This window comes from Nicotiana sylvestris, chromosome 7, assembly GCF_000393655.2.
Source record: "Nicotiana sylvestris chromosome 7, ASM39365v2, whole genome shotgun sequence".
NCBI lineage: Eukaryota > Viridiplantae > Streptophyta > Magnoliopsida > Solanales > Solanaceae > Nicotiana > Nicotiana sylvestris.
Genome location: NC_091063.1, coordinates 60,956,081 through 60,978,736, shown reverse-complemented (window position 1 = coordinate 60,978,736; position 22,656 = coordinate 60,956,081). Strand labels below are relative to the sequence as shown.

General features: G+C 39.8%; 1 protein-coding gene across 1 annotated transcript; it reads left to right on the top strand.

The window, feature by feature from the left end:
• Positions 1 to 368: 368 nt before the first annotated feature.
• On the top strand, positions 369 to 983 carry LOC104241832 (pentatricopeptide repeat-containing protein At5g28460-like). The gene is made up of 3 exons (XM_070151655.1): positions 369 to 572; positions 661 to 766; positions 817 to 983. The coding sequence occupies exons 1-3, from the start codon at positions 369 to 371 to the stop codon at positions 981 to 983; spliced, it is 477 nt and encodes a 158-aa protein (XP_070007756.1).
• Positions 984 to 22,656: the final 21,673 nt, after the last annotated feature.

The window sequence follows — 22,656 nt, the reverse complement described above, 5'->3', positions numbered from 1 at the left end:
TCATAATAACAAAAGAGTAGAAGCCCTCAAACAATTCTGCAAATCTTCCTCGTACTAAAATCTTTCACATCGTACTGTTTAACCTGAAATAACAAAATAAGTAATGTGAAAAATGAATCTCCTTTTACTCATTTGTTATTTCTATTATTTAGATGATAGTCCTATCTAAAATACAATAACTCGTACAAGCACATACATGTACACCAATTCTGGACAAATAGCGAGGCAAAGGAATATATACATGTACACCAATTCTGGACAAATAGCGAGGCAAAGTAATATATACATGTAAACCAGATGTTGTGACATTTGGGATTCTCAACAATCATTTATGCAAAAGTTACAAGGTCGATGATGCAGTGAAAGTGATGGGAGGCAGTGAAAGTGATGGCATTCTTGTTAAGCCAGACCTTGTTCTCTACAATACATTGATTGGTGGGCTTTCTAAAGTAGGGAGGCAAGAAGAAGGGTTTAAGTTGAAGAAAAAGATGAGGCTGGAGAGCGGATATGAACTTAATACTGTTACCTATTGCTTGATAGATGGTTTCTGCAAAGCAGGCGAGATTGAGAAGGTCATACGAGCTTTTTGACCAGATGAAAAAGGGCGGGTTAGTGCCAAGTGTGATTTCTCTGAATACTTTGCTTGGTGGAATGTGCAAGCATGAGAAACCTGATCGCTACACCTACAACACTTTGATATCATATTTCAGCCAGAAGGAGCAATTTGCAATTGCCCATAGAGTTATGAAGAGGATGATTGATGATGGTTATTTTCCTAATGTTGTTACATATGGAGCACTAATGCATATTGTTTAGGTGGAAATGTTGATGAAGCTATGAAAATATTCCAGAATATGTGTTCTTCTACAAATGTGCCACCAAACACTGTCATATATAATACTTTGATCGACGCTCTCTGCAAGAGTGACAAAGTAGAAACTGAAATTTCTTTGTTGGGTGATATGAAGGACAAAAGGGATTGAGTATTGAGGGAATTATTTTCCACAGGCTAGATTAAGCAAAAGCCAAACAATATTGGTAAAAATATTCTCTTGTTCCTTGATCCAAAAACTAGTTGCTGCTAGACATACTCTAGAAATTTAAATTATTGGCTAAAACTAAGCATACATCAAGGGCAACAAACTAATAATCCTATATTACAGTCCATTAAGGTTTGCATTAATATATTTCTTACATAATGATTTTCACTTATAGAAAGAAAAAATGAATAGAACAAAAAAGAGTTTATGTGAAAGCATAGAAAATACACGAGACGACGGAGTATTTCCAGCTATATTATGCATATTGGGTGATTCTGGTATTTGCTCATGGTCATGGTTGGTATCAACGACCTGATAAATATTTAGACGTAAAATTATTTTAGTTGTATGTATATTTAGTACGCACTAAAGTTTACAGAGTACAAGAAGTAACAGTATTTGTAACAGTGAACAAACAAGAAAAAGAAAACTACCAAATACATACCCACACACATATTTTATAACAAACCTTGAAAGTTACAAGAAGTGAAACTTTCCTCATAACTCTTAAGTCTATATATAGCTACTAACCGGAACAAGCATTTCTTAGCCTATATACGCCTAAAACTTTTGAAATTGAGTTGCCTGTCCAGTTGAGACTCCATTGATATTCTGAGGCATAGGTAACTCATTTGGAGCAATTTTTCTCATGACTTGCCGCATCCATGATAGTTCTTGTCTTATAAAACTCATTTCTTCATTTTGTTTTTCATTTAACTCTTTTAACTCTGTTATCTCGTGCTTTAGTTTTTGTACAACCTCATCAGACGAATCCTCTATAACAATATTTCCTAAGGAAGATCTACTGCCCCACAACATAGAAGGAGTTGGACCAAGTCCTAAACCACGAACATACCCACTTTTATCATTTTCAAGCACTTGGGAATACACATCTCCTTCCCAAGCAACACTGCGGGGAGGCTGGTCATTTGATCCGTCAGTATCCCTCAACCTTTCGTTCATCATGTCCTGATTAATTAAGGGCATACCATAGTTAACAATACATATAAATTTAATACACCAAAAATTCAATTTTCAATTCAGTTATTCTTTAAGTTTTCCTTTTTTAATCTATTTCCTAGTTCAAGATATAAAAGAAAGAGAAGAAATCTTTTTTTATAAGGAAGAAAAAGAAGAAATCTTACAACTGCCTTTGCAGACTCCTCATCCAATAGTCTACCATCCTTACGTTTTTTTGTGTGTTAGTATAAATATTTTTGCTCGTGTAGGCTCTATACAATTCTTGGCCTATTACAATAAATTTGATGTCAAATCTGTATGATAAAAGAGTTTTAAAATATTTTATTTTGTAATTATACTTGTACCTGCTCATCCATTAAGGTGTCAATACTTTTGGATCCTCCTGTGTGAGGCATATTTTGTTTGGCCCTATTATTTCTATTTGCTTGGGTACGCCTCTGTCATTGCAACATAAAATAATCAAAACAATATAACAATTAGCAACTAATGAAACTAATCAAAAAACTATAATAATAAGCAACTAATTGTGCGTTTTTAAGATTTTAAAGTTTATACCTTAGCTTTATCAGAAAGCCAATAAGAAACAAGACCAGTCCATTGATCCCTTGGTATGCGACTTGCTGGTCTATTCTTCAGCAAAGCATCTTTGGTTTTATATTTTTCCAAATATTCACTTTTTAAATCGGATTTGTAATCTTTTCATTTTTTTCCAATTGACTTTAAGACATATGCTTCTCCATGTGTTGGGATAGAGAACTTTTTCTAAAACCAAAAAAAACATTTAGCAATAACATATTTTTACAAGAATAACAACAACAACAACAACAATAATAATAGCAATAATAACTATAACAACAACAACAACAACAAGAATAATAATAATAATAATAATAATAATGATAATAATAATAATAATAATAATAATAACAACAACTCCATACCCTTACAAACTCTAGCAATTTCTTCTTTTCTTCTTTATCAAAACTTCGCCAATCATCTATGTGTAGAGGTGTTAGATCTGGAGTTCTTGCGATAATGCCTAGAAAGCTAGCAAGCTTTCGACCCTCTTTTTCGATGCTTGATTACGATTATTAAATTGCACAGCAATTTTCTTCCCTGGAGGTAATTTCCAAATATCTTTTAATAGTGTAGGACCACAAACCTTCCTAGCTTCTGAATTGACTAACATTAAAAAAAAAATTGAATGTCATAAAATTCATATACAGAATATCCATTTTCATACCTAAATATTATACCCTTGAAATGGCATTTCTATTTCAATTTCTCTTAAAAAATTGCAAACTAAAAGGAGCTGCATTGACTAACTTCATTGAGTTTATAACAAACTTGTAATGATAAAGCAAAGAGTAATAATCTTTGTATTAAGAAACTGGAAGATTTAGTAACAAGTGTTACCTGATTCTTCATTCTCTTGAACTTCATTGCTAGAAGAACTATACAGTTCAGTAGATTGATTATCATGTGATTGGGTATGAGAGTGGTTCTGACCATCCATCAATTGCCCAATATAAGGTCGTACACTTTCATAATCATGTTGTTCAATTACCAAACTTTTGCCACCTCTGGTCCGTATAGTTCCTTCGCCAAATTGAAGTAGTTAACTAACTACATTCAGTTGTACTAGTACCAGATTAACTCCAATGGATCTACCGGCACATAAGCATGATCCACATCTCAAGCTATTAAAAAATATATAAACCGCGATTTGTGTACAAAAAATATACAAAAACAAAGCCTTAATGCAAAGATAGTCCTCGAGTTAAGAGGTATTGGTGCACCAGAAAATATATATTATTATCCAGTGGTAGAAACACCTTAGCATCTCATAATCCAAGAGCTATAGCAGCAAAACAAGTAACAATAAGCATAGAAAACTCACAAAAATATTGGTTAATCCACCAATAGAAGAATAGATAATCCATAGCTTACTAACACGCATGTTCTGTGGAATGTGACTTAAATTAAAAATAAAAAAAATATTGTATTCAATTCACTGGAAACAAATATCAAATACCTAAAAGTACTCTAATAACACCAACAAAAAATATTTAATAACTACCATCTATCTTATTCTCGATCACTTTCATTTTCAATGTCATTTCCTCCATCAACATGAGCTTCACCTTCATTTGGAGAATTTCGAGAATGTATATTCATATCAATTACTATCCCATCGACACCGCTTCTTACCCAATCATGACATTAATATTCTGAATCAATAGTATTTTCTAAGAGCGTCGAGCCAGTGGCATCGCTCTGCATTGATGATTCAAACTGCATACTATTTTCCTCTCCCATATAAAAAATATCTCGAGGTTTATTAACCTAGGGACAAACCATTTATGATCCTTAGGATCTTGTACAAATATTACTTGTTGAGCTTGTTCTGCAAAGACAAAAGGCTCATGACTTTCTCGGTCGCCAGAGTCTATTAGGTGTGAGAAGTTTACTAGTGTAAAACCTAAGTCATCCTCCTTAACTCCTATACCTTTGGTTACATCAGCCAAATCGCACTTAAACAAGACAACCTTAAATTCATCATAGTAGTTTAACTCCACAATATCATTTAATCTGCCATAATAGTTGATATTTACAGATTTTGGAGCTTTGTCACTTGTACTTGTGACGACCCGGCTAGTCGTCTCATGAGTTACCGCTCCTTTTTATCCATTTCTGCTTCTTTATACTTCATTATCCGTATTTTATGTGGTCGAGTTGATTGGTTTGCATTTGGTGTGATTTTGGTAAGAAATGAGACACTTAGTCTCTTTTAAGAAGGCTTAAGTTGGAAAAGTCAACCGGATATTGATTTATGTGTTAGAGGGCTCGGATGTGAGTTCTGATGGTTTGGTTAGCTTCGGAGGGTGATTTGTGACTTAGGAGTGTGATCAAAATTGGTTTTGGAGGTCCGGTGTAGAATTAGGCTTGAATTGGCGAAGTTAGTATTTTGGCGATTTCCGGTTGGTAGGTGAGATTTTGATCCGAGGGTCGGAATAGAATTCCGAGAGTTTCAATAGCTTCGTTATGTCATTTGGGATGTGTGTGCAAAATTTCAGGTCATTCGGACGTGTTTTGGTTGGGTTTTTAATCGAAAATGTATTTCGGAAGATTTTAGAAAATTAGGCTTGAATTCGATGTGATTTAGTAGATTTGGTGTTGTTTGAGGTGTTTTGATGATCGGAACAAGTTTGAATAAGGTATTGGGTCTTGTTTGTGTTTTTGGTTGAGGTCCCGGGGGCCTCGGGGTGATTCGGATGGTTAACGAGAAGATTTGAACTTGAATGATTGAAGAAAGTGTGTTGCTTCTGGTGTTTTCGCACTTGCGGCTTGGGAACCGCAGATGCGGTGCCGCACGTGCGAGGGGAAAAGCCGCAGATGCGAAGTTTGGGCTGGGGAGCAGTTTCCGCAGAAGCGGTCGACGTGGCCGCATATGCAAAGCCGCAGATGCGGAAGTCCAGTCGCAGAAGTGACTTTTGGAATTTTAATGAGAAACCGTAGCAGTGGTTGGTTGGACCGCAAATGCGGTACCGCAGGTGCAGTAAAGGGGTCGCAGATGCGAAAACCCCTGGGCAGAATATATATATGTCTCTTCTTCGCGATTTTTAAAGGGTTTAACCATTTTTAACTTCGGACTTAGAGTTTTTGGGCGACTTTGAAGAGAGATTTCAAGGGAACTTCAATAAGGAAAGGATTTTGGACTTAAAACACACTTCTATGGTGGTATTTCATGAATTAGGACTGAAATTTAAGGAATTAATGGACTAAAAATGGAGGTTTAGGGCTTGAGTTTAAGAGAGCTTAAATTAAGGATTTGAGGGGCCAATTGAACTCCGATTCTGGTGTTTTTGATATGTATGACCTCGTGGGGAGATAAAGAATCTAATGATGTGAAAATTCTGAGTTTCGAGAAGTGGGCCCGGGGCTCGGGTTTTGCCAATTTCGAGATTTTTGACATTTTTTGATTGTTTTCGCTTGGGCTTTGTTCCTTTAGCATATTGTGACGTATTCGTTCTGGTTTTGGTCAGATTCAACGCACGAGGAGGTCGATTTGAGAGGCAAGGGCATAGTGAGCTAGAACTTTAGCCGGTTTGAGGTGAGTAATGAATGTAAATAATGTCCTGAGGGTTTGAAACCCCGGATTTGTTTATCTCAGTGCTATATTGAGGTGAGACACGCGCTTGATGATGAGCGTGGGGTCATTTACTATTGGGGATTTTGACTTGGTCCGTCATGAGTGACGCTTTTATCGCGTATTTGATTAAAGCATATTTGTTATCCTCATTATTTGGATTGATTGCCATATTTGGGCTTTGTGCCATCTATTTGAACCCTCCGGGGAGTTTTATCACTATTTTCTCACTGTTTAGACTTACTACTTGAACTCAGTCGTACCGTTTTCCACTGTTTTACAACTCAACCACTTTTACTCGATTTTTGAAACTAAAAAGATATATTAAATGATGTTTTGGGCTGAGAACTACTATTTTACTAAATGCCCGAGAGGCTTATATGATTTTTGGACTGAGTATGGCCAAAGGCCAGATGTGAGGATACTATGGGATCGGGCTACGCGCTACAGCAATATTATGTTGATATTGATATGAGGCCGAGGGCCTAGTTGATGCCACGAGATGGCTTGATATTGCGCTCTCGAAGTCTACACACCCTTAGTGAGCGCCGTCGACGATAAATATACGGATCGGGCTGCACGCCACAACGGGTACTATAGGGTACCTTTCTATGTGTTGATTTTCGTTATATGTCTGTCACTTAACTGCTTATTTGTTGTAGCATCTCCATATTTAGTTTCCATTGGTTTATTTCTTTCATATTACTTGTTTAAATTGCCGCATTATATATTACTCTGTGATTTCCGTGATTTCTTATTCTCAGTCATTATTTATGCTTATTACTCACTGGGTCGGAGTACTCACATTACTCCCTGCACCCTGCGTGCAGATCCAGGTGTTCCAGAGGCTGAGTGAGGATATTCAGTCAATCAGTTCATATCCGGGAGCATCGAGGTAGCTGCACGGCGTCCGCAGCCCGGATCTCTCCTTTCTATCCTTTCGTTTTTTCCGTATTTCCTAAACTGATTATGTATTAGGCTGTTAAACTTATGCTAGAGGCTCGAGACTTGTGACACCAGATTTGTATGGGTTATGTAGTGGTATTATCATCTGAATTTCTACATATTTGACTCGTTGTCCTAAACTTTTATTATGATAAATTGGCAATTTAACTGTGTTAGCTAATAATGATTTGTATAAGAAATGGGTCGAGGTTGTTAGTTAGTCAAGCTTGCCTAGCAGTGTGTTGGGCACCATCACGGCCGAGGTTGGGGTCGTGACAAGTTGGTATCAGAGCCTAGGTTACATAGGTCTCGCAAGTCATGAGCCGGTTTAGTAGAGTCTTGCGGATCGGTACGGAGACGTCTGTATTTATCCTCGAGAGGCTACAGGACCTTTAGGAAAAACTTCACATCCTTGAAATTCTATCGTGCGACTTTGTTGATTCGAGAACTAAACTTCTGTCATTCTATTCTCTCACAGATGGTGAGGACGCGAGCTACCGGATGAGGTGGACGACCACCAGTGCCACCCACTGGGGCCACCAGAGGCCGTGGATGTGGTCGTGGACGTGGTAGATGCAGAGTAGCGAGGGAAGCACTTGTTGATCCACCAGCTACCCCAGCTTTGGATCAGGCTCCAGCAGCACTAGTTCAGGCACTAACTGTGCCCATCGTGATTCCGGGTCTTCAGGAGGCCTTGGCACAGATTTTATCGGTTTGCACTGGCCTGGCTCAGGCAGTTTCATCCACTACCGTAGCAGCTACTTCACAGTCTGGGGGAGGCAATCAGACCTCCGCTGCTCGCACACCTGAGTAGGTAGTGCAGGGACTACAGACGCCGGGGGCACCTCCAGCTCAGCCGGTTGCGCTAGTTTAGGAGTTCATAGTACCAGCTATGCCGGATGATGAGCAGTGTCGTCTTGAGAGGTTTGGTAGGCTCCAGCCTCCGTCGTTCAGTGGCGCTGAGGGTGAGGATGCCCAGGGTTTTCTTGACAAGTGTCAGCGAATGCTCCGTACAGTAGGGATTTTTGAGTCTAGTGGTGTGGCATTTACCACCTTTCAGTTCTCGGGAGCTGCCTTTACTTGGTGGGAGGATTTTGAGAGGCGTAGGCCTGTCGGTGCAGCACTTTTTTCTTAGCAGTAGTTCTCCGCTCTTTTCTTGTAGAAGTATGTACCGCAGTCCTACAGATAGGAGCTACGTAGGCAGTTTGAGTGGTTGTCACAGGGGAATATGACTGTTACCCAGTATGAGATGAGGTTTTCTGAGTTGGCTCGTCATGCCATTTGGATGATTCCATCAGATTGTGAGAGGATCAGGAGATTTGTGGATGGCCTTAACTACCATCTATGTATTCTGATGACTAGAGAGAGAGTATTGGGTACTACGTTCGAGGAGGTGGTTGATATCGCTCGTGAGATTGAGACGGTTCGCGATCGGGAACGAGAGGAGAGGGAGGCCAAGAGGCCTCGAGGATCGGGCACTTACAGTGGTGTTCTTTCGAGGGGCCAGTTCCAGCATGGTAGAGGTCATTTTAAGTATTGTGGGTCATCTTCAGGTCATGGTCATCATGGGTCTCAGCAGGGCCAACCTTCATTCAGTGCCCTCCCAGCTCAGAGTTAATCTTGTGCCCCATCAGCTCAGGATTTTTCTGCGCCGAGTGCATCTGCTAGTCACTCTGGTGCGAGGGGTTCCCTTCAGTCCCCATCTCTAGCACCGGGTAGTTTTTATGAGTGCGAAGAGTTTGGATATATTAGGAGGCAGTGCCCTCGACTTCGTGATGGTCAGTCTCAGCAGAGGGGTCAGCCCTCGACTTCTGCTCCAATTACTTCACCACCCGCCCAGCCAGCTAGGGGTGGAGGTCAGGCAACCAGGGGTCGCCCCAGAGGGGAAGGTCAATCAGGTGGTGGCCAAGTTCATTTCTATGCTATTCCAGGCAAGACAGATGCTATTGCTTCAGATGCTGTCATTACAAGTATTGTTTCAATCTGCCACAGAGATGCCTCTGTATTATTTGATCCCGGTTCCACCTATTCTTATGTGTCCTCATATTTTTCTCATTATTTGGGTACGCCCCGGGAGTTTCTTGCTTTACCTATTCATGTGTCTACCCCGGTGGGCAATACTGTTGTTGTGGACCGTATGTACCAGTCATGTGTTGTGACTATTGGGGGTTTGGAGACCCGAGTTGATCTATTGCTATTGAGAATGGTGGACTTTGATATTATTTTAGGCATGGATTGGTTATCTCTATGTCATGCTATTCTAGACTATTATGCTAAGACAGTCACTTTGGCTATGCCGGGTGTATCGCAGATCGAGTGGCGTGGCGTGACTGATTATGCTCCTAGTAGAGTGATCTCTTTCTTGAAGGCCCATCGTATAGTTGGGAAGGGTTGCCTTTCATATCTAGCGTTTGTGAGGGATGTTGGAGCTGAGACCCCTAGTATTGATTCTGTTCCTGTTGTGAGGGATTTTCCCGATGTGTTTCCTGCAGACCTGCCGGGCATGCCATCGGACAGGGATATTGATTTTGGTATTGACCTGGTGCCGGGCACTCAGCCCATTTCTATTCCACCGTATCGTATGGCACCAGCAGAGTTGAAAGAATTGAAGGAACAACTTTAGGAACTCCTAGATAAGGGGTTCATTCGGCTTAGTGTGTCACCGTGGGGTGCGCCAGTTCTGTTTGTGAAGAAGAAGGATGGCACAATGAAAATGTGCATTGATTATAGACAATTGAACAAGGTAACAATTAAGAACAAGTATCCTTTGCCTCGCATTGACGATTTATTTGACCAGCTTCAGGGAGCGAGGGTGTTCTCTAAGATTGATCTCCGTTCGGGGTATCACCAGTTAAAGATTAGGGATTCAGATATTCTTAAGACTGCTTTCAGGACTACATATGGTCACTATGAGTTTCTTGTCATGTGTTTCAGGCTGACCAATGCCCCAGTAGCGTTCATGCATTTGATGAACAGTGTATTTTGACCTTATCTGGATTCGTTAGTTATTGTATTCATTGATGATATTCTGGTGTACTCGCGTAGTCAGGAGGAGCATGCAGAGCATTTGCGAGTTGTATTGCAGAGATTGAGGGAGGAGAAACTTTATGCAAAATTCTCCAAGTGTGAGTTTTGGCTCAATTTAGTGGCTTTCTTGGGACACGTGGTGTCCAACGAGGGTATTCAGGTTGATCCGAAGAAGATAGAGGCGGTTCAGAGTTGGCCTAGACTGTCCTCAGCCATAGAGATTCGTAGCTTTCTTGGGTTGGTAGGCTATTATCGCCGGTTTGTTCAGGGATTCTTATCCATTGCATCGCCCTTGACCAAGTTGACTCAGAAGGGTACTCCATTTGTATGGTCGGACGAGTGTGAGGAGAGCTTTCGGAAGCTCAAGACAGCTTTGACCACAGTTGTAGTATTGGTTTTGCCATTAACTTCTGGTTCATATATCGTATATTGTGATGATTATAGAGTTGGGATTGGTTGTGTATTGATGCAGAAGAATAGAGTTATCAATTATGCTTCTCGTCAGTTGAAGCCCTATGAGAAGAACTACCCTGTTTATGATTTGGAATTGGCTGCCATAGTTCATGCATTGAAGATTTGGAGGCATTACTTGTATGGCGTATCTTGTGAGGTATTCACTGATCATCGCAGTCTTCAGCATTTGTTCAAGCAGTAGGATCTTTATTTTAGGCAGTGGAGATGGCTAGAGTTGCTTAAGGATTATGATATTACTATTCTATATCATATGGGAAAGGCCAATGTAGTGGCCGATACTTTGAGCCGAAAGGCAGTGAGTATGGGAAGTTTGGCGTATATTCCAGTTGGGGAGAAACCCCTTGCAGTTGATGTTCAGGTCTTGGCCAATCGGTTCGTGAGGTTGGATATTTCGAAGCCTAGTCGGGTGTTAGCTTGTGTGGTTTCTCGGTCTTCCTTATATGATCGCATCAAAGAACACCAGTATGATGATCCGCATTTGCTTGTCCTTAAGGACAGAGTTCAACATGATGATGCTAGAGATGCGACCATCAGTGATGGTGGTGTGTTGAGGACGCAGGGATGGATTTGTGTGCCCAATGTGGATGGGCTTAGAGAGTTGATTCTGGAGGAGGCCCAGAGCTTGCGGTATTCCATTCATCCGGGTGCCGCGAAGATGTATCAGGATTTGAGATAGCACTATTGGTGGAGAAGAATGAAGAAATCTATTGTGGGATTTGTAGCTCGATGTCTCAATTGTCAGCAGGTGAAATATAAGCATCAGTGACCGGGTGGCTTGCTTCAGCAGATGGTTATTCCCGAGTGGAAGTGGGAGAGGATCACTATGGACTTTGTGGTCGGACTTCCTCGGACTTTGAAGAAGTTTGATGCTATTTGGGTGATTTTGGAATGGCTGACCAAGTCCGCGCACTTCATTCCTGTGTGTGCTACTTATTCTTCAGAGTGGTTAGTAGAGATATATATCCGGGAGATTGTTCGGTTGCATGGTGTTCCAGTTTCCATCATCTCAGATAGGGGTACTCAGTTTACTTCCCACTTTTGAAAGTCTGTTCAACGAGAGTTGGGTACTCAGGTGGAGTTGAGCACAACTTTTCATCCTCAGACGGACGGGCAGTCCGAGCGTACTATTCAGATATTGGAGGACATGTTGCGTGCTTGTGTTATTGATTTTGGAGGTTCATGGGATAAGTTTCTACCGCTTGTAGAGTTTGCCTACAACAATAGCTACCAGTCGAGTATTCAAATGGCTCCGTATGAGGCTTTGTATGGGAGGCGGTGTAGATCTCCAGTTGGTTGGTTCGAGCCCAGCGAGTCTAGGCTATTGGGGTCAGATTTGGTTCAGGATGCCTTAGAGAAGGTAAAGGTGATTTAGGAGAGGCGTCGTACAACGCAGTCACGTCAGAAGAGTTATGCGGACCGGAAGGTTCGAGATGTATCCTACATGGTTGGTGAGAAGGTCTTGCTGAAGGTTTCGCCCATGAAGGGTGTTATGAGATTTGGAAAGAAAGGGAAGTTGAGTCAGCGGTTCATTGGGCCTTTTGAGGTACTCAGGAGGATTGGGGAGGTGGCTTATATGCTTGCTTTGCCATCTAGCTTGTCGAGTGTGCATCCGGTATTTCATGTTTCTATGCTCCGGAAGTATGTTGGAGACCCATCTCATGTTTTGGACTTCAGCACGGTTCAGTTGGATGATGATTTGACCTTTGATGTGGAGCTAGTAGCTATTTTGGGTCGTCAGGTTCGAAAGTTGAGATCAAAGGTTATAACTTCAGTGAAGGTACAGTGGAGAGGTCGGCCCATGGAGGAGGCTACCTGGGAGACCGAGCCGGAGATGCGGAGCAGATATCCTCACCTGTTTGAGGCTTCAGGTATGTTTCTTGACTCGTTCAAGGACGAACGTTTGTTTAAGTTGGGGAGGATGTGACGACCAGGCCATAAGTTACCACTCCATTTTCCCCATTTTTGCTTCTGTATGCTTCGTTATCTGTGTTTTATGTGGTCGAGTTGATTGGTTTGCGTTTGGTGTGATTTTGGTAAGAAATGAGACACTTAGTCTCTTTTAAGAAGGCTTAAGTTGGAAAAGTCAACTGGATGTTGACTTATGAGTTAGAGGGCTCGGATGTGAGTTTCGATGGTTCGGTTAGCTCCGGGAGGTGATTTAGGACTTAGGAGTGTGATCGAAATTGGTTTTGGAGGTTCGATATAGAATTAGGCTTGAATTGTCGAAGTTAGTATTTTGGCGATTTCCGGTTGGTAGGTGAGATTTTGATCCGAGGGTCGGAATGGAATTCCGAGAGTTGTAGTAGCTTCATTATGTCATTTGGGATGTGTGTGCAAAATTTCAGGTCATTCGGACGTGTTTTGGTTAGGTTTTTGATCGAAAACGTATTTTGGAAGATTTTAGAAAATTAGGCTTGAATTTGATGTGATTTAGTAGATTTGGTGTTGTTTGAGGTGTTTTGATGATTGGAACAAGTTTGAATAAGGTATTGGGTCTTGTTTGTGTTTTTAGTTGAGGTCCCGGGGGCCTCGGGGTGATTTCGGACGGTTAACGGGAAGATTTGAACTTGAATGATTGCAGAAAGTGTGCTGCTTCTAGTGTTTCCGCACCTGCGGCTTGGGAACCGCAGGTGCAGTGCCGCACATGCAAGGGGAAAAGCCGCAGATGCGAAGTTTGGGTTGGGGAACAGTTTCCGCAGAAGCGGTCGAAGTGGCCGCATCTGCGAAGCCGAAGATGCGGAAGTCCAGTCGCAGAAGCGACTTTTGGAATTTTAATGAGAAACCGCAGAAGCGGCTGATTGGACTGCAAATGCGGTACCGCAGGTGCAGTAAAGGGGTCGCAGATGCGAAAACCCCTGGGCAGAATGTATATATGCCTCTTCTTCGCGATTTTTAAAGGGTTTAACCATTTTTAACTTCGGACTTAGAGTTTTTGGGCAACTTTGAAGAGAGATTTCAAGGGAACTTCGATAAGGTAAGGATTTTGGACTTAAAACACACTTCTATGGTGGTATTTCATGAATTAGGACTGAAATTTAAGGAATTAATGGACTAAAAATGGAGGTTTAGGGCTTGAGTTTAAGAGGGCTTAAATTAAGGATTTGAGGGGTCAATTGAACTCCGATTCTGGTGTTTTTGATATGTATGAACTCGTCGGGAGATAAGGAATCTAATGATGTGAAATTTTTTGAGTTTCGAGTAGTGGTCCCGGAGCTCGGGTTTTGCCAATTTTGAGATTTTTGACATTTTTCGATTGTTTTCGCTTGGGCTTTGTTCCCTTAACATATTATGACGTATTCGTTCTAGTTTTGGTCAGATTCGACGCGCGAGGAGGCTAATTTGAGAGGCAAGGTCATAGTGAGCTAGAGCTTTAGCCGGTTCGAGGTGAGTAATGAATGCAAATGATGTCCTCAAGGTTTAAAACCCCGAATTTACACATCGTAGTGCTATATTGAGGTGAGACAAGCGCTTGATAATGAGAGTGGGGTCGTTTACTATTGGGAATTTTGACTTGGTCCGTCTTGAGTGACGTTTTTACCGCGTATTTGATTAAAGCTTATTTGTTATCCTCATTATTTGGATTGATTGCCATATTTGGGCTTCGTGCCAACTATTTGAACCCTCCGGGGAATTTTATCACTATTTCCTCACTGTTTAGACTTACTACTTGAACTCAGTCGTACCGTTTTCCACTGTTTTATAACTCAGCCACTTTTACTCGGTTTTTGAAACTAAGAAGATATATTAAATGATGTTTTGGACTGAGAACTACTGTTTTACTAAATGCCCGAGAGGCTTATATGATTTTTGGACTGAGTATGGCCAAGGGCCAGATGTGAGGATACTATGGGATCGGGCTGCGCACCGCAGCAGTATTATGTTGATATTGATATGAGGCCGAGGGCCTAGTTGATGCCACGAGATGGCTTGATATTGCGCTCCCGGAGTCTGCACACCCCTAGTGAGCGCTAGCGACGATAAATATACGGATCGAGCTGCACGCCGCAACGGGTACTATAGGGTACTGTTCTATGTGTTGATTTTCGTTATATGTATGTCACTTAACTGCTTATTTGTTGTAGCATCTCCATATTTCATTTCCATTAGTTTATTGCTTTCATATTACTTGTTTAAACTGCCGCATTATAGATTACTCTATGATTTCCGTGATTTCTTATTCTCAGTCATTATTTATGCTTATTACTCACTGGGTCGGAGTACTCACATTACACCTTGCACCTTGCGTGCAGATCCAGGTGTTCCAGAGGCTGAGTGAGGATATTTAGTCGATCAGTTCATATCCGAAAGCATCGAGGTAGCTGCACGGCGTCCGCAACCCGGATCTCTCCTTTCTATCCTTTCGTTTTATCCGCATTTCCTAAACTGATTATGTATTAGGCTATTAAACTTGTACTAGAGGCTCGAAACTTGTGACACCAGATCTATATGGGTTATGTAGTGGTATTATCATCTGAATTTCCGCATATTTGACTCGTTGTCCTAAACTTTTATTATGATAAATTGGCAATTTAACTGTGTTAGCTAATAATGAATTGTATAAGAAATGGGACGAGGTTGTTAGTTGGTCAGGCTTGCCTAGCAGTGTGTTAGGCGTCATCACGACCGAGGTTAGGGTCGTGACAGTACTTGCATAACTTTCAATTTTTGAAACGACCATAACACCACTATTTTGTGTCACCATGAACTCTTCACTTTGTTTCGTTCGAAATCGATATCCATTAATTACATTGAACGCCTTGAATCTTCTTGCAATGCGACTTGGCCCTTTCGTAAGGACCTTAACATCCTTTGATATATTTTATTGGATATCCAACTCATTCACCTAGTCAAATAGACAAATAGAAATACACAACTATTAATATTGATATAAGTACATGCACAATAATTTAAAATTGCTAATGACTTAATCCAGCTACTCACTTTTTCCTTGAACCACTCATGAAATGTATCAAAATGCAACCGATCGAGTTGATGTTGTATAAGACGACGCTTACGATGTAATCTCTTGATTTCAGCAATATGTTCCCTATTTATGTAAGTCACATATATTAATTTTGCTATCAAATAAGGTAATATATAAATATTTAATTAATAATAGATTACCACTTACTTTTTGTAATTCTCAACCACATCTGATTCACAATTGAAAAGCACATGTCGATGTGCTTGCAACCATGTTTTCTCATCCAACTCAAATACATCTACTTGACCATATGGCTCCCCAACAGTAGGGAAAAGACATCCTTCTCTATTAGTCTCATGCTCAATCTCAACATCACTTTTGTTTTTACCAATAAGACCGTAAATCTCCACCCTCCAAATATCGCGAGCAAAATGTCATGCACTTATTTGCGATATATGCTTCTGCTATTGAACCTTCTGGGTTTGCACGATTACGAACATATGATTTTAAAGTACACAAGTATCTGTAGAATAAATTAATTTATTAATCTAATATTTTTATAGTTAATAAAAACTTAAGATATACAATAATAATTTAATGATATTCTTCATACCTCTCAATTGGGTACATCCAACGATAATGCTGGCCCCGCAAGTTTAGCCTCAGTTGCCAAGTGAATGACCAAGTGTACCATAATAGTAAAGAATGACGGGAGGAAGAGTTTTTCCATATTAGACAATGTTACTGCAATTTTTTCTTCAAGTAACTCTAACTCTTCTATTTTAAGCACTTTGCTACAAAGAACCCGAAAAAATGTGCATAGTTCAATTAAAACAGAACTGACTCTTTTATCTGTTGACCTTCGCAATGCAAGAGGAAGAAGTTCTTGCATTATAACATGACAATCATGAGATTTTAGCCCCGATATTTTTCGTTTGCGAATGCAACGTGAGATATTAGACGCATGGCCATGTGGAAACTTGGCGTTTTGCAGTACTTCATAAAATAACTCTTTTTCTGTTGGAGACATTGTGAAAAAAGTAGCAGGAAGGTATGTACTCCCACTAGCTCGAGTTTGAGGCCATAGGCTTGGTCTTATTTTCATCTCCTTCAAGTGCAATCGAGCTTCTACGTTATCTTTTGACTTTTTACCAAGACCCAATAATGTATAAATTAAGTTATCACATACATTCTTTTCTATGTGCATCACATCAAGATTATGATGCACCAAGTTATACTCCCAATAAGGAAGATTGAAAAAAATACTTCTCTTTTTCCATGTGTTTTTCATCACCCCGCTTACATCTTCACTTGATTGACTGAGAGTGAACTTTATATCTCTAACTTGATTTAGAACTAGTAATCCAAATACTGGATAAGGTGCAGGTCTTGATTCTTTAGTCCCATCAAACGACTTTGTATCATTTCGATATTTGTGCCCAGGCTTCAAGAAACGTCGATGGCCCATATAACAAATTATTTTCCATGTTTGAGTCTTCTAGATTCAGTGTTTATGTTACAAGAAGGGCATGCAAATTTACTATAAGTGCACCATCCAGAGAGATTACCATATGCTAAAAAATCATTTATAGTCCACATGAGAGCTGCTCGCATTTTAAATGTCTCCTTAGCAAAGGCATCATATGTTTCTACCCCGACATCCCATAATTCGATTAACTCTTCTATTAAAGGTTCCAGAAAGACATCAATGTTATTGCCAGGCCCTTTTGGTCCAGGAATAAGTAATGAAAAAATAAAAAACTCTTCTTTCATGCACATCCAAGGTGGGAGATTATATGGCATTATAATCACTGGCCATGTACTATGAACAGTTCGCATTGTACCAAATGGATTAAATCCATCAGAAGCTAATCCTAGACGAATATTACGGGCATCTCTAGCGAATTTTGGATATTTATTATCGAAACTTTTCCAAGCTTCAGAATCTGCAGGATGTCGTAAAACTCCATCTTTGTTGCGTTCTTCATGATGCCACCGCATAATCTTAGAAGTTTCTGAAGACATAAATAATCTTTGTAACCTTGGTTTTAAAGGAAAATACCTTAGGACTTTGGCTGAGATTTTTCTATCAATTTTTTCCATCTAGAAGCCCCACAAATTAAGCATTTATTAACATTCTTACTGGCAAATTCATTCTTAAAAAGCATGCAATCATTGGGACAAGCATGCATTTTTTTGTACTTTAAGCCCAACACTTCAAGTATCTTTTTAGTCTCACAGAAAGAAGGAGGCAACTTTTCACCCTCAGGCAGTGCATCTTTTAATAGTCCAAACAAAGCATTAAAAGATTCATTTGTCCATTTGAACGACCGTTTCATATTGTAGAGATGCTGTAGAAATGACAGTTTATTAAACTTCTTGCATCCAGGATATAGTTCTTCATTTGAATCCTTCAAGAGTTGTTCAAACTTATCCACCTCTGGATGAGATTGATTTATAGATGGATTAGTATTATTTTCTTCTGAGTTTGGCTCCATCTCACCCCTTTCACTAATATCACTATCCATAGACTGGGTAAAGCATCATGTATCATTCCTCTCATATCATCACCCCTTATAGTTAATTGTCTGTAATTATTTACATGAGTACTATTTGATTCATTTAGAGACTCCCCATGACAAAATAAAGTATCATGTGATGGCATAACACCATTAACCACAAGATGATCATATGCAGTTGCCCGATTTACTTGATAGTATAGGACACATTGTGAACAAGGACATGAAATTGTTTCTCTTTCACGAAAGGCATAGTTTAGAATGTTCTCTACTCCATCCAAATATTCTTTACTGACTCTATCATAATACATCCATTTCTTACTTCTAGGCTTGTCCATGACTGTTTAAGGATTTTTTTACTTTTCTGCAATTACAATAATAACTAAAAATAATTTAGTACAAAAGAGAAAATAACCTAAATGGTAGTTCTAGAAAAAATGTAGTTATAGATGAGATATTAACATGATTATATAGCTCAAAGAAGTCATTTCAACAATAAAATTAAGGATTGGGAATAAATTAAAAACAGTAAGAAATGCACATTAAACTATTATTTGGTATTAGAATACCAGTTTCTAGTTTTTTTGTACTCTTAATGTGCATATTCAGCTGGCTCAAAAACGACTTCACAGATGCATAATCATTAAGAAACACCTAAGACGATCGCTCGCAAGCTATAACTAAAATTCATTATAATGCAGTTTTGCTCAATGAATCAACACCAATTAAACACCTAATAAGCCGCATATACAAACGAATTCATGAAAACTAAATAACACTATCAAACTGTGGAAAACCTAACTACCCAATACTGTTTTTTAAAGAATCTTTAATTACCATATGAATTCCATGGAATGAAATTTCAGATTTTTTTCACCATTAAATTTCACTATTGACACATCAGAATGATAAAAAAGTGTTCAACCTGAAGTTTAATTTGATATTTGAATTTTTGAGAAGTTAATATGTATAAAATAATTGGGAGGGAGAAGTAGCACCATAGAATCCAGAGATATAGCACAAAAATAAATATCTCAGTAAGCAAAAAGTGCAAACCAAATTAAAGTTATAATTATCAATAGATAAAGTTTCATCCTTCACTTCAAGAACATGAATCAGTCTGACAATATCCTAAAAGATAGAGATAGAGATAGAGGTGTATAAAGAGAAATTAAGAGAAAGATATAAAAGTATAGAAAAATAGATAGAAACCATACCTTTCAATTGGCGAAAATTTTGGTTACTAGAGGCGGAGGTTTTCTTACACCAGGAAAATTGTAAAAGCTTTTTTAAGAATGAGACCTAATTCTTAGAGGCGTATATTTTTCTTTTTTTGGGCAACTCAGAGAAGTGATATAATATTTAGGCGGGAGAAGATTTAGAGGGGGGAAAAATGGAGGGAAAAGAAAAGGCAAAAATAAAAGCTTAGCAGACTAATTCTCCTGAATCACCGCAAAAAATATACTTTTTGCTGACAAATATTTATTAGCCGCTAATGTTTTGCTTTCACTAAATAATTTAACAACAATTAAGTTATTGCTATTAAATAAGTGCCGCTAAAGACCTTTTTTGCTATAGTGCGATTATCAGTGATAGCATGAAAACAACGGAATTTAATGAATATACGGAAGACTTAAATTAAAGAAACTGAATAATAATACGAAAATCAATATATGCCTCTACCTAAGAACTGGTGTCACATTACTCACGAACTTCTACGAGTACTAAATACAACCGTTTGAAAGAAAAATAAAAACTGTTTGTCTCGAATACATGAGATAACAGACTGAAATAAAGATAGAGGAGACGCCGGGCCTGCGGACGCTTCCAAGGCTACCTCAGTGTCTCACTGGATTGAAAGCTGGCTCCCGCGCTACTGCTGCTGTCCAAGACCTGGATCTGTGAAAAAGAGCACAGAGTGTAGTATCAGCACAACCGACCCCATGTGTTAGTAAGTGTCTGGCCTAACCCCGGCGAGGTAGTGACGAGGCTAGGACCAGACTCCAGATAAACCTGTGCAGTTATATACTATATGGCAGAAAAGTAAACAGGTAATAAGCAATCAAAGCTGGGAAAGGGGAAACATGCTTCGGACGCAGCAGATAAAACAGAATATCAAATAATAGTAAGGAAACTACAATTTAACTTCTAACACAGATAAAGAGAAATAAAGCAACTTTCACTTTCAGTTTCATCTTGTTGCAGGTGTGCAACCCGATCCCATTTCTCATATCTTGTGGTAGGCGTACCACCCGCTCCCATTTCAGTATATCTTGTGGTAGGCGTACAACCCGCTCCCATTTTATCATATCTCGTGGTAGGCGTACCACCCACTCCCATTTCATTATATCATGTGGTAGGCGTACCACCCACTCCCATTTCGTTATATCTTGTGGTAGGCGTACCACCCGCTCCCATTTCATTATATCTTGTGGTAGGTGAACCACCCGGTCCCTTTAACATTTCATCACACAATCACAAGAAATCCCGGCAAGGGAATATAAATAATATAATAACTTCCAGCAAGGGAACACATCAATATTAAATTAGTCATCCCGGCAAGAGAGAATCAGCTATAGCCAATCTCAACTCAACTTTTACTCAGTTCAATTATTGAAAATGCTCAATCATCGAAGATCACTAAGTAAAGCACCCAAGTGTCATTTAAGAACACAACAATTTTCAATTTAAGACTCACCGTCATGCTTGACACCAACGTATAGATACTCGTCACCATGTCTATACGTCGTACTCAACAAGAAGCAAGAAGTAAGTATGACTCAACTCCTAATCCCTCAAGCTAGGGTTAGACCAAACACTTACCTTGATGCCTTGATTACCACTAAAGTCTCAACTATAGCTTTACTCCTTGATTCCACCACCAATCCGCTCGAATCTAGTTACAAGTTACTTAATTACATCAATAAGTGCTAAATGAATCAACCCTAATGCATGAAAATGAGTTTTCTAAAGTTTAACCCAAAAGTCAGAAATCACCCCCTCCCCCTGGGCCCACGTGGTCAAAACCCGATTACCCATTCCCCCACGAATCCAAATTTATAATTTGTTTTGAAATCAGACCTCAAATTGAGGTCAAAATCCCCAATTTTAGAAAAACCTAGGTTCTACCCAAAACACCCAATTTCCCCTATGAAAATCTTTGATTAAGTTGAAATCATATTAAAAGATGTTAAGGAGTGAAGAAAATGAGTTAGAAATCACTTACCAACATTTTGGAGAAGAAAGGTTGTTTGAAAAATCGCCTCTTATGTTTTTGATGTTTTGAAAAGTGAAAAATAGATGAAATTCCCGTTTATTTATACCCCTCTCAGACCCCTAGTGCGGACCGTATCAAATGGACTACGGCCGCCCAGCCTCCACTGCAGACCGCATAAAGGCGACCACGGCCGTGCTGGCCCTTCCCTGAAGACCTGTAGTTGAGCACCCTGTGCGGACCGCACAAAGGCGACTGCGGCCGCACAGCTTCCACTGCGGACTGCACAAATGCGACTGCAGCCGCGCTGGCCCCTCCGTGGTTGCACGTAATTTCTCACAGACCGCACTAGAGGGTTCAGAGACTGTGGCTTCCTGAACCTGCAACACCTGACTTTCTAAGCCTAAGGCATCCCAGAACTTATTTGAAACTCACCCGAGCCCTCGAAACTCCAACCCAAGTATACACACAACCTCAAAAACATCCTACGGATATATTCGTGTAATCAAATTACAAAAATAACATCACGAGCATCGAATTAAACCTCGAGATCACTGAAATTTCTCAAAACTCTTTTAAACATCAAATTTCTCAATTAAGGTCTGGATCGCGTCAAACGACGTCTGTTTTTAACAAAATTTCACAAGAATGACTCAAGTCATATATAAGACCTGTACCGGATGCCGGAACCAAAATACGGGCCCGATACCATTACTTTCTAATCAGTTTTCATTTCAAATTTCCTTAATCAATTTCTGAAAACAATTTCACTTAAAAATTCATTTCTTGGGCTTGGGACCTCGGAATTCGATTCCGGGCATACGCCCAAGTCCTATATTTTCCTACAAACCCTCAGGGACCGTTGAATCATGGATCCGGGTTCGTTTATCCAAAATGTTGACCGAAGTCAAGATTATTCCTTTTAACATCAAAACTTAGCATTTTTTTTCTTAGAGTTTCATATTTAAGCTTTTCGGCTACGCGCCCGGACTGTGCAGGCAATTCGAGGCAACTCTAATGAGGTTTTCAAGGACTCGGAGACATAGAAATCAACTGAAAGCAAGTGATGACCCTTTGGGTCGTCACAATCCAGGAGGGTCCTGAAAAGCCGAGAAGAACTTACCTGAGCCATGCTATCTTCCTGGAGGATCTCTGCAAAACGAACAAAATTCCTTGCCCCTGAACCATAATTTACTCATGGAGGGTTCCTACAGATCGAACAAAATTTCTTTCCCCTTCTCAAATCGCCTTTGTACCGACAAAATTTGGGTACGACATTTGAAAAATTCAAGCTTCCAAGCTTTGATTTGGACATAGTCTTCGTCCCTATTTAAGATAAAGAAAACTTGTGAGTTTAAACATGGTGGTTGGTTTGCGGCCTT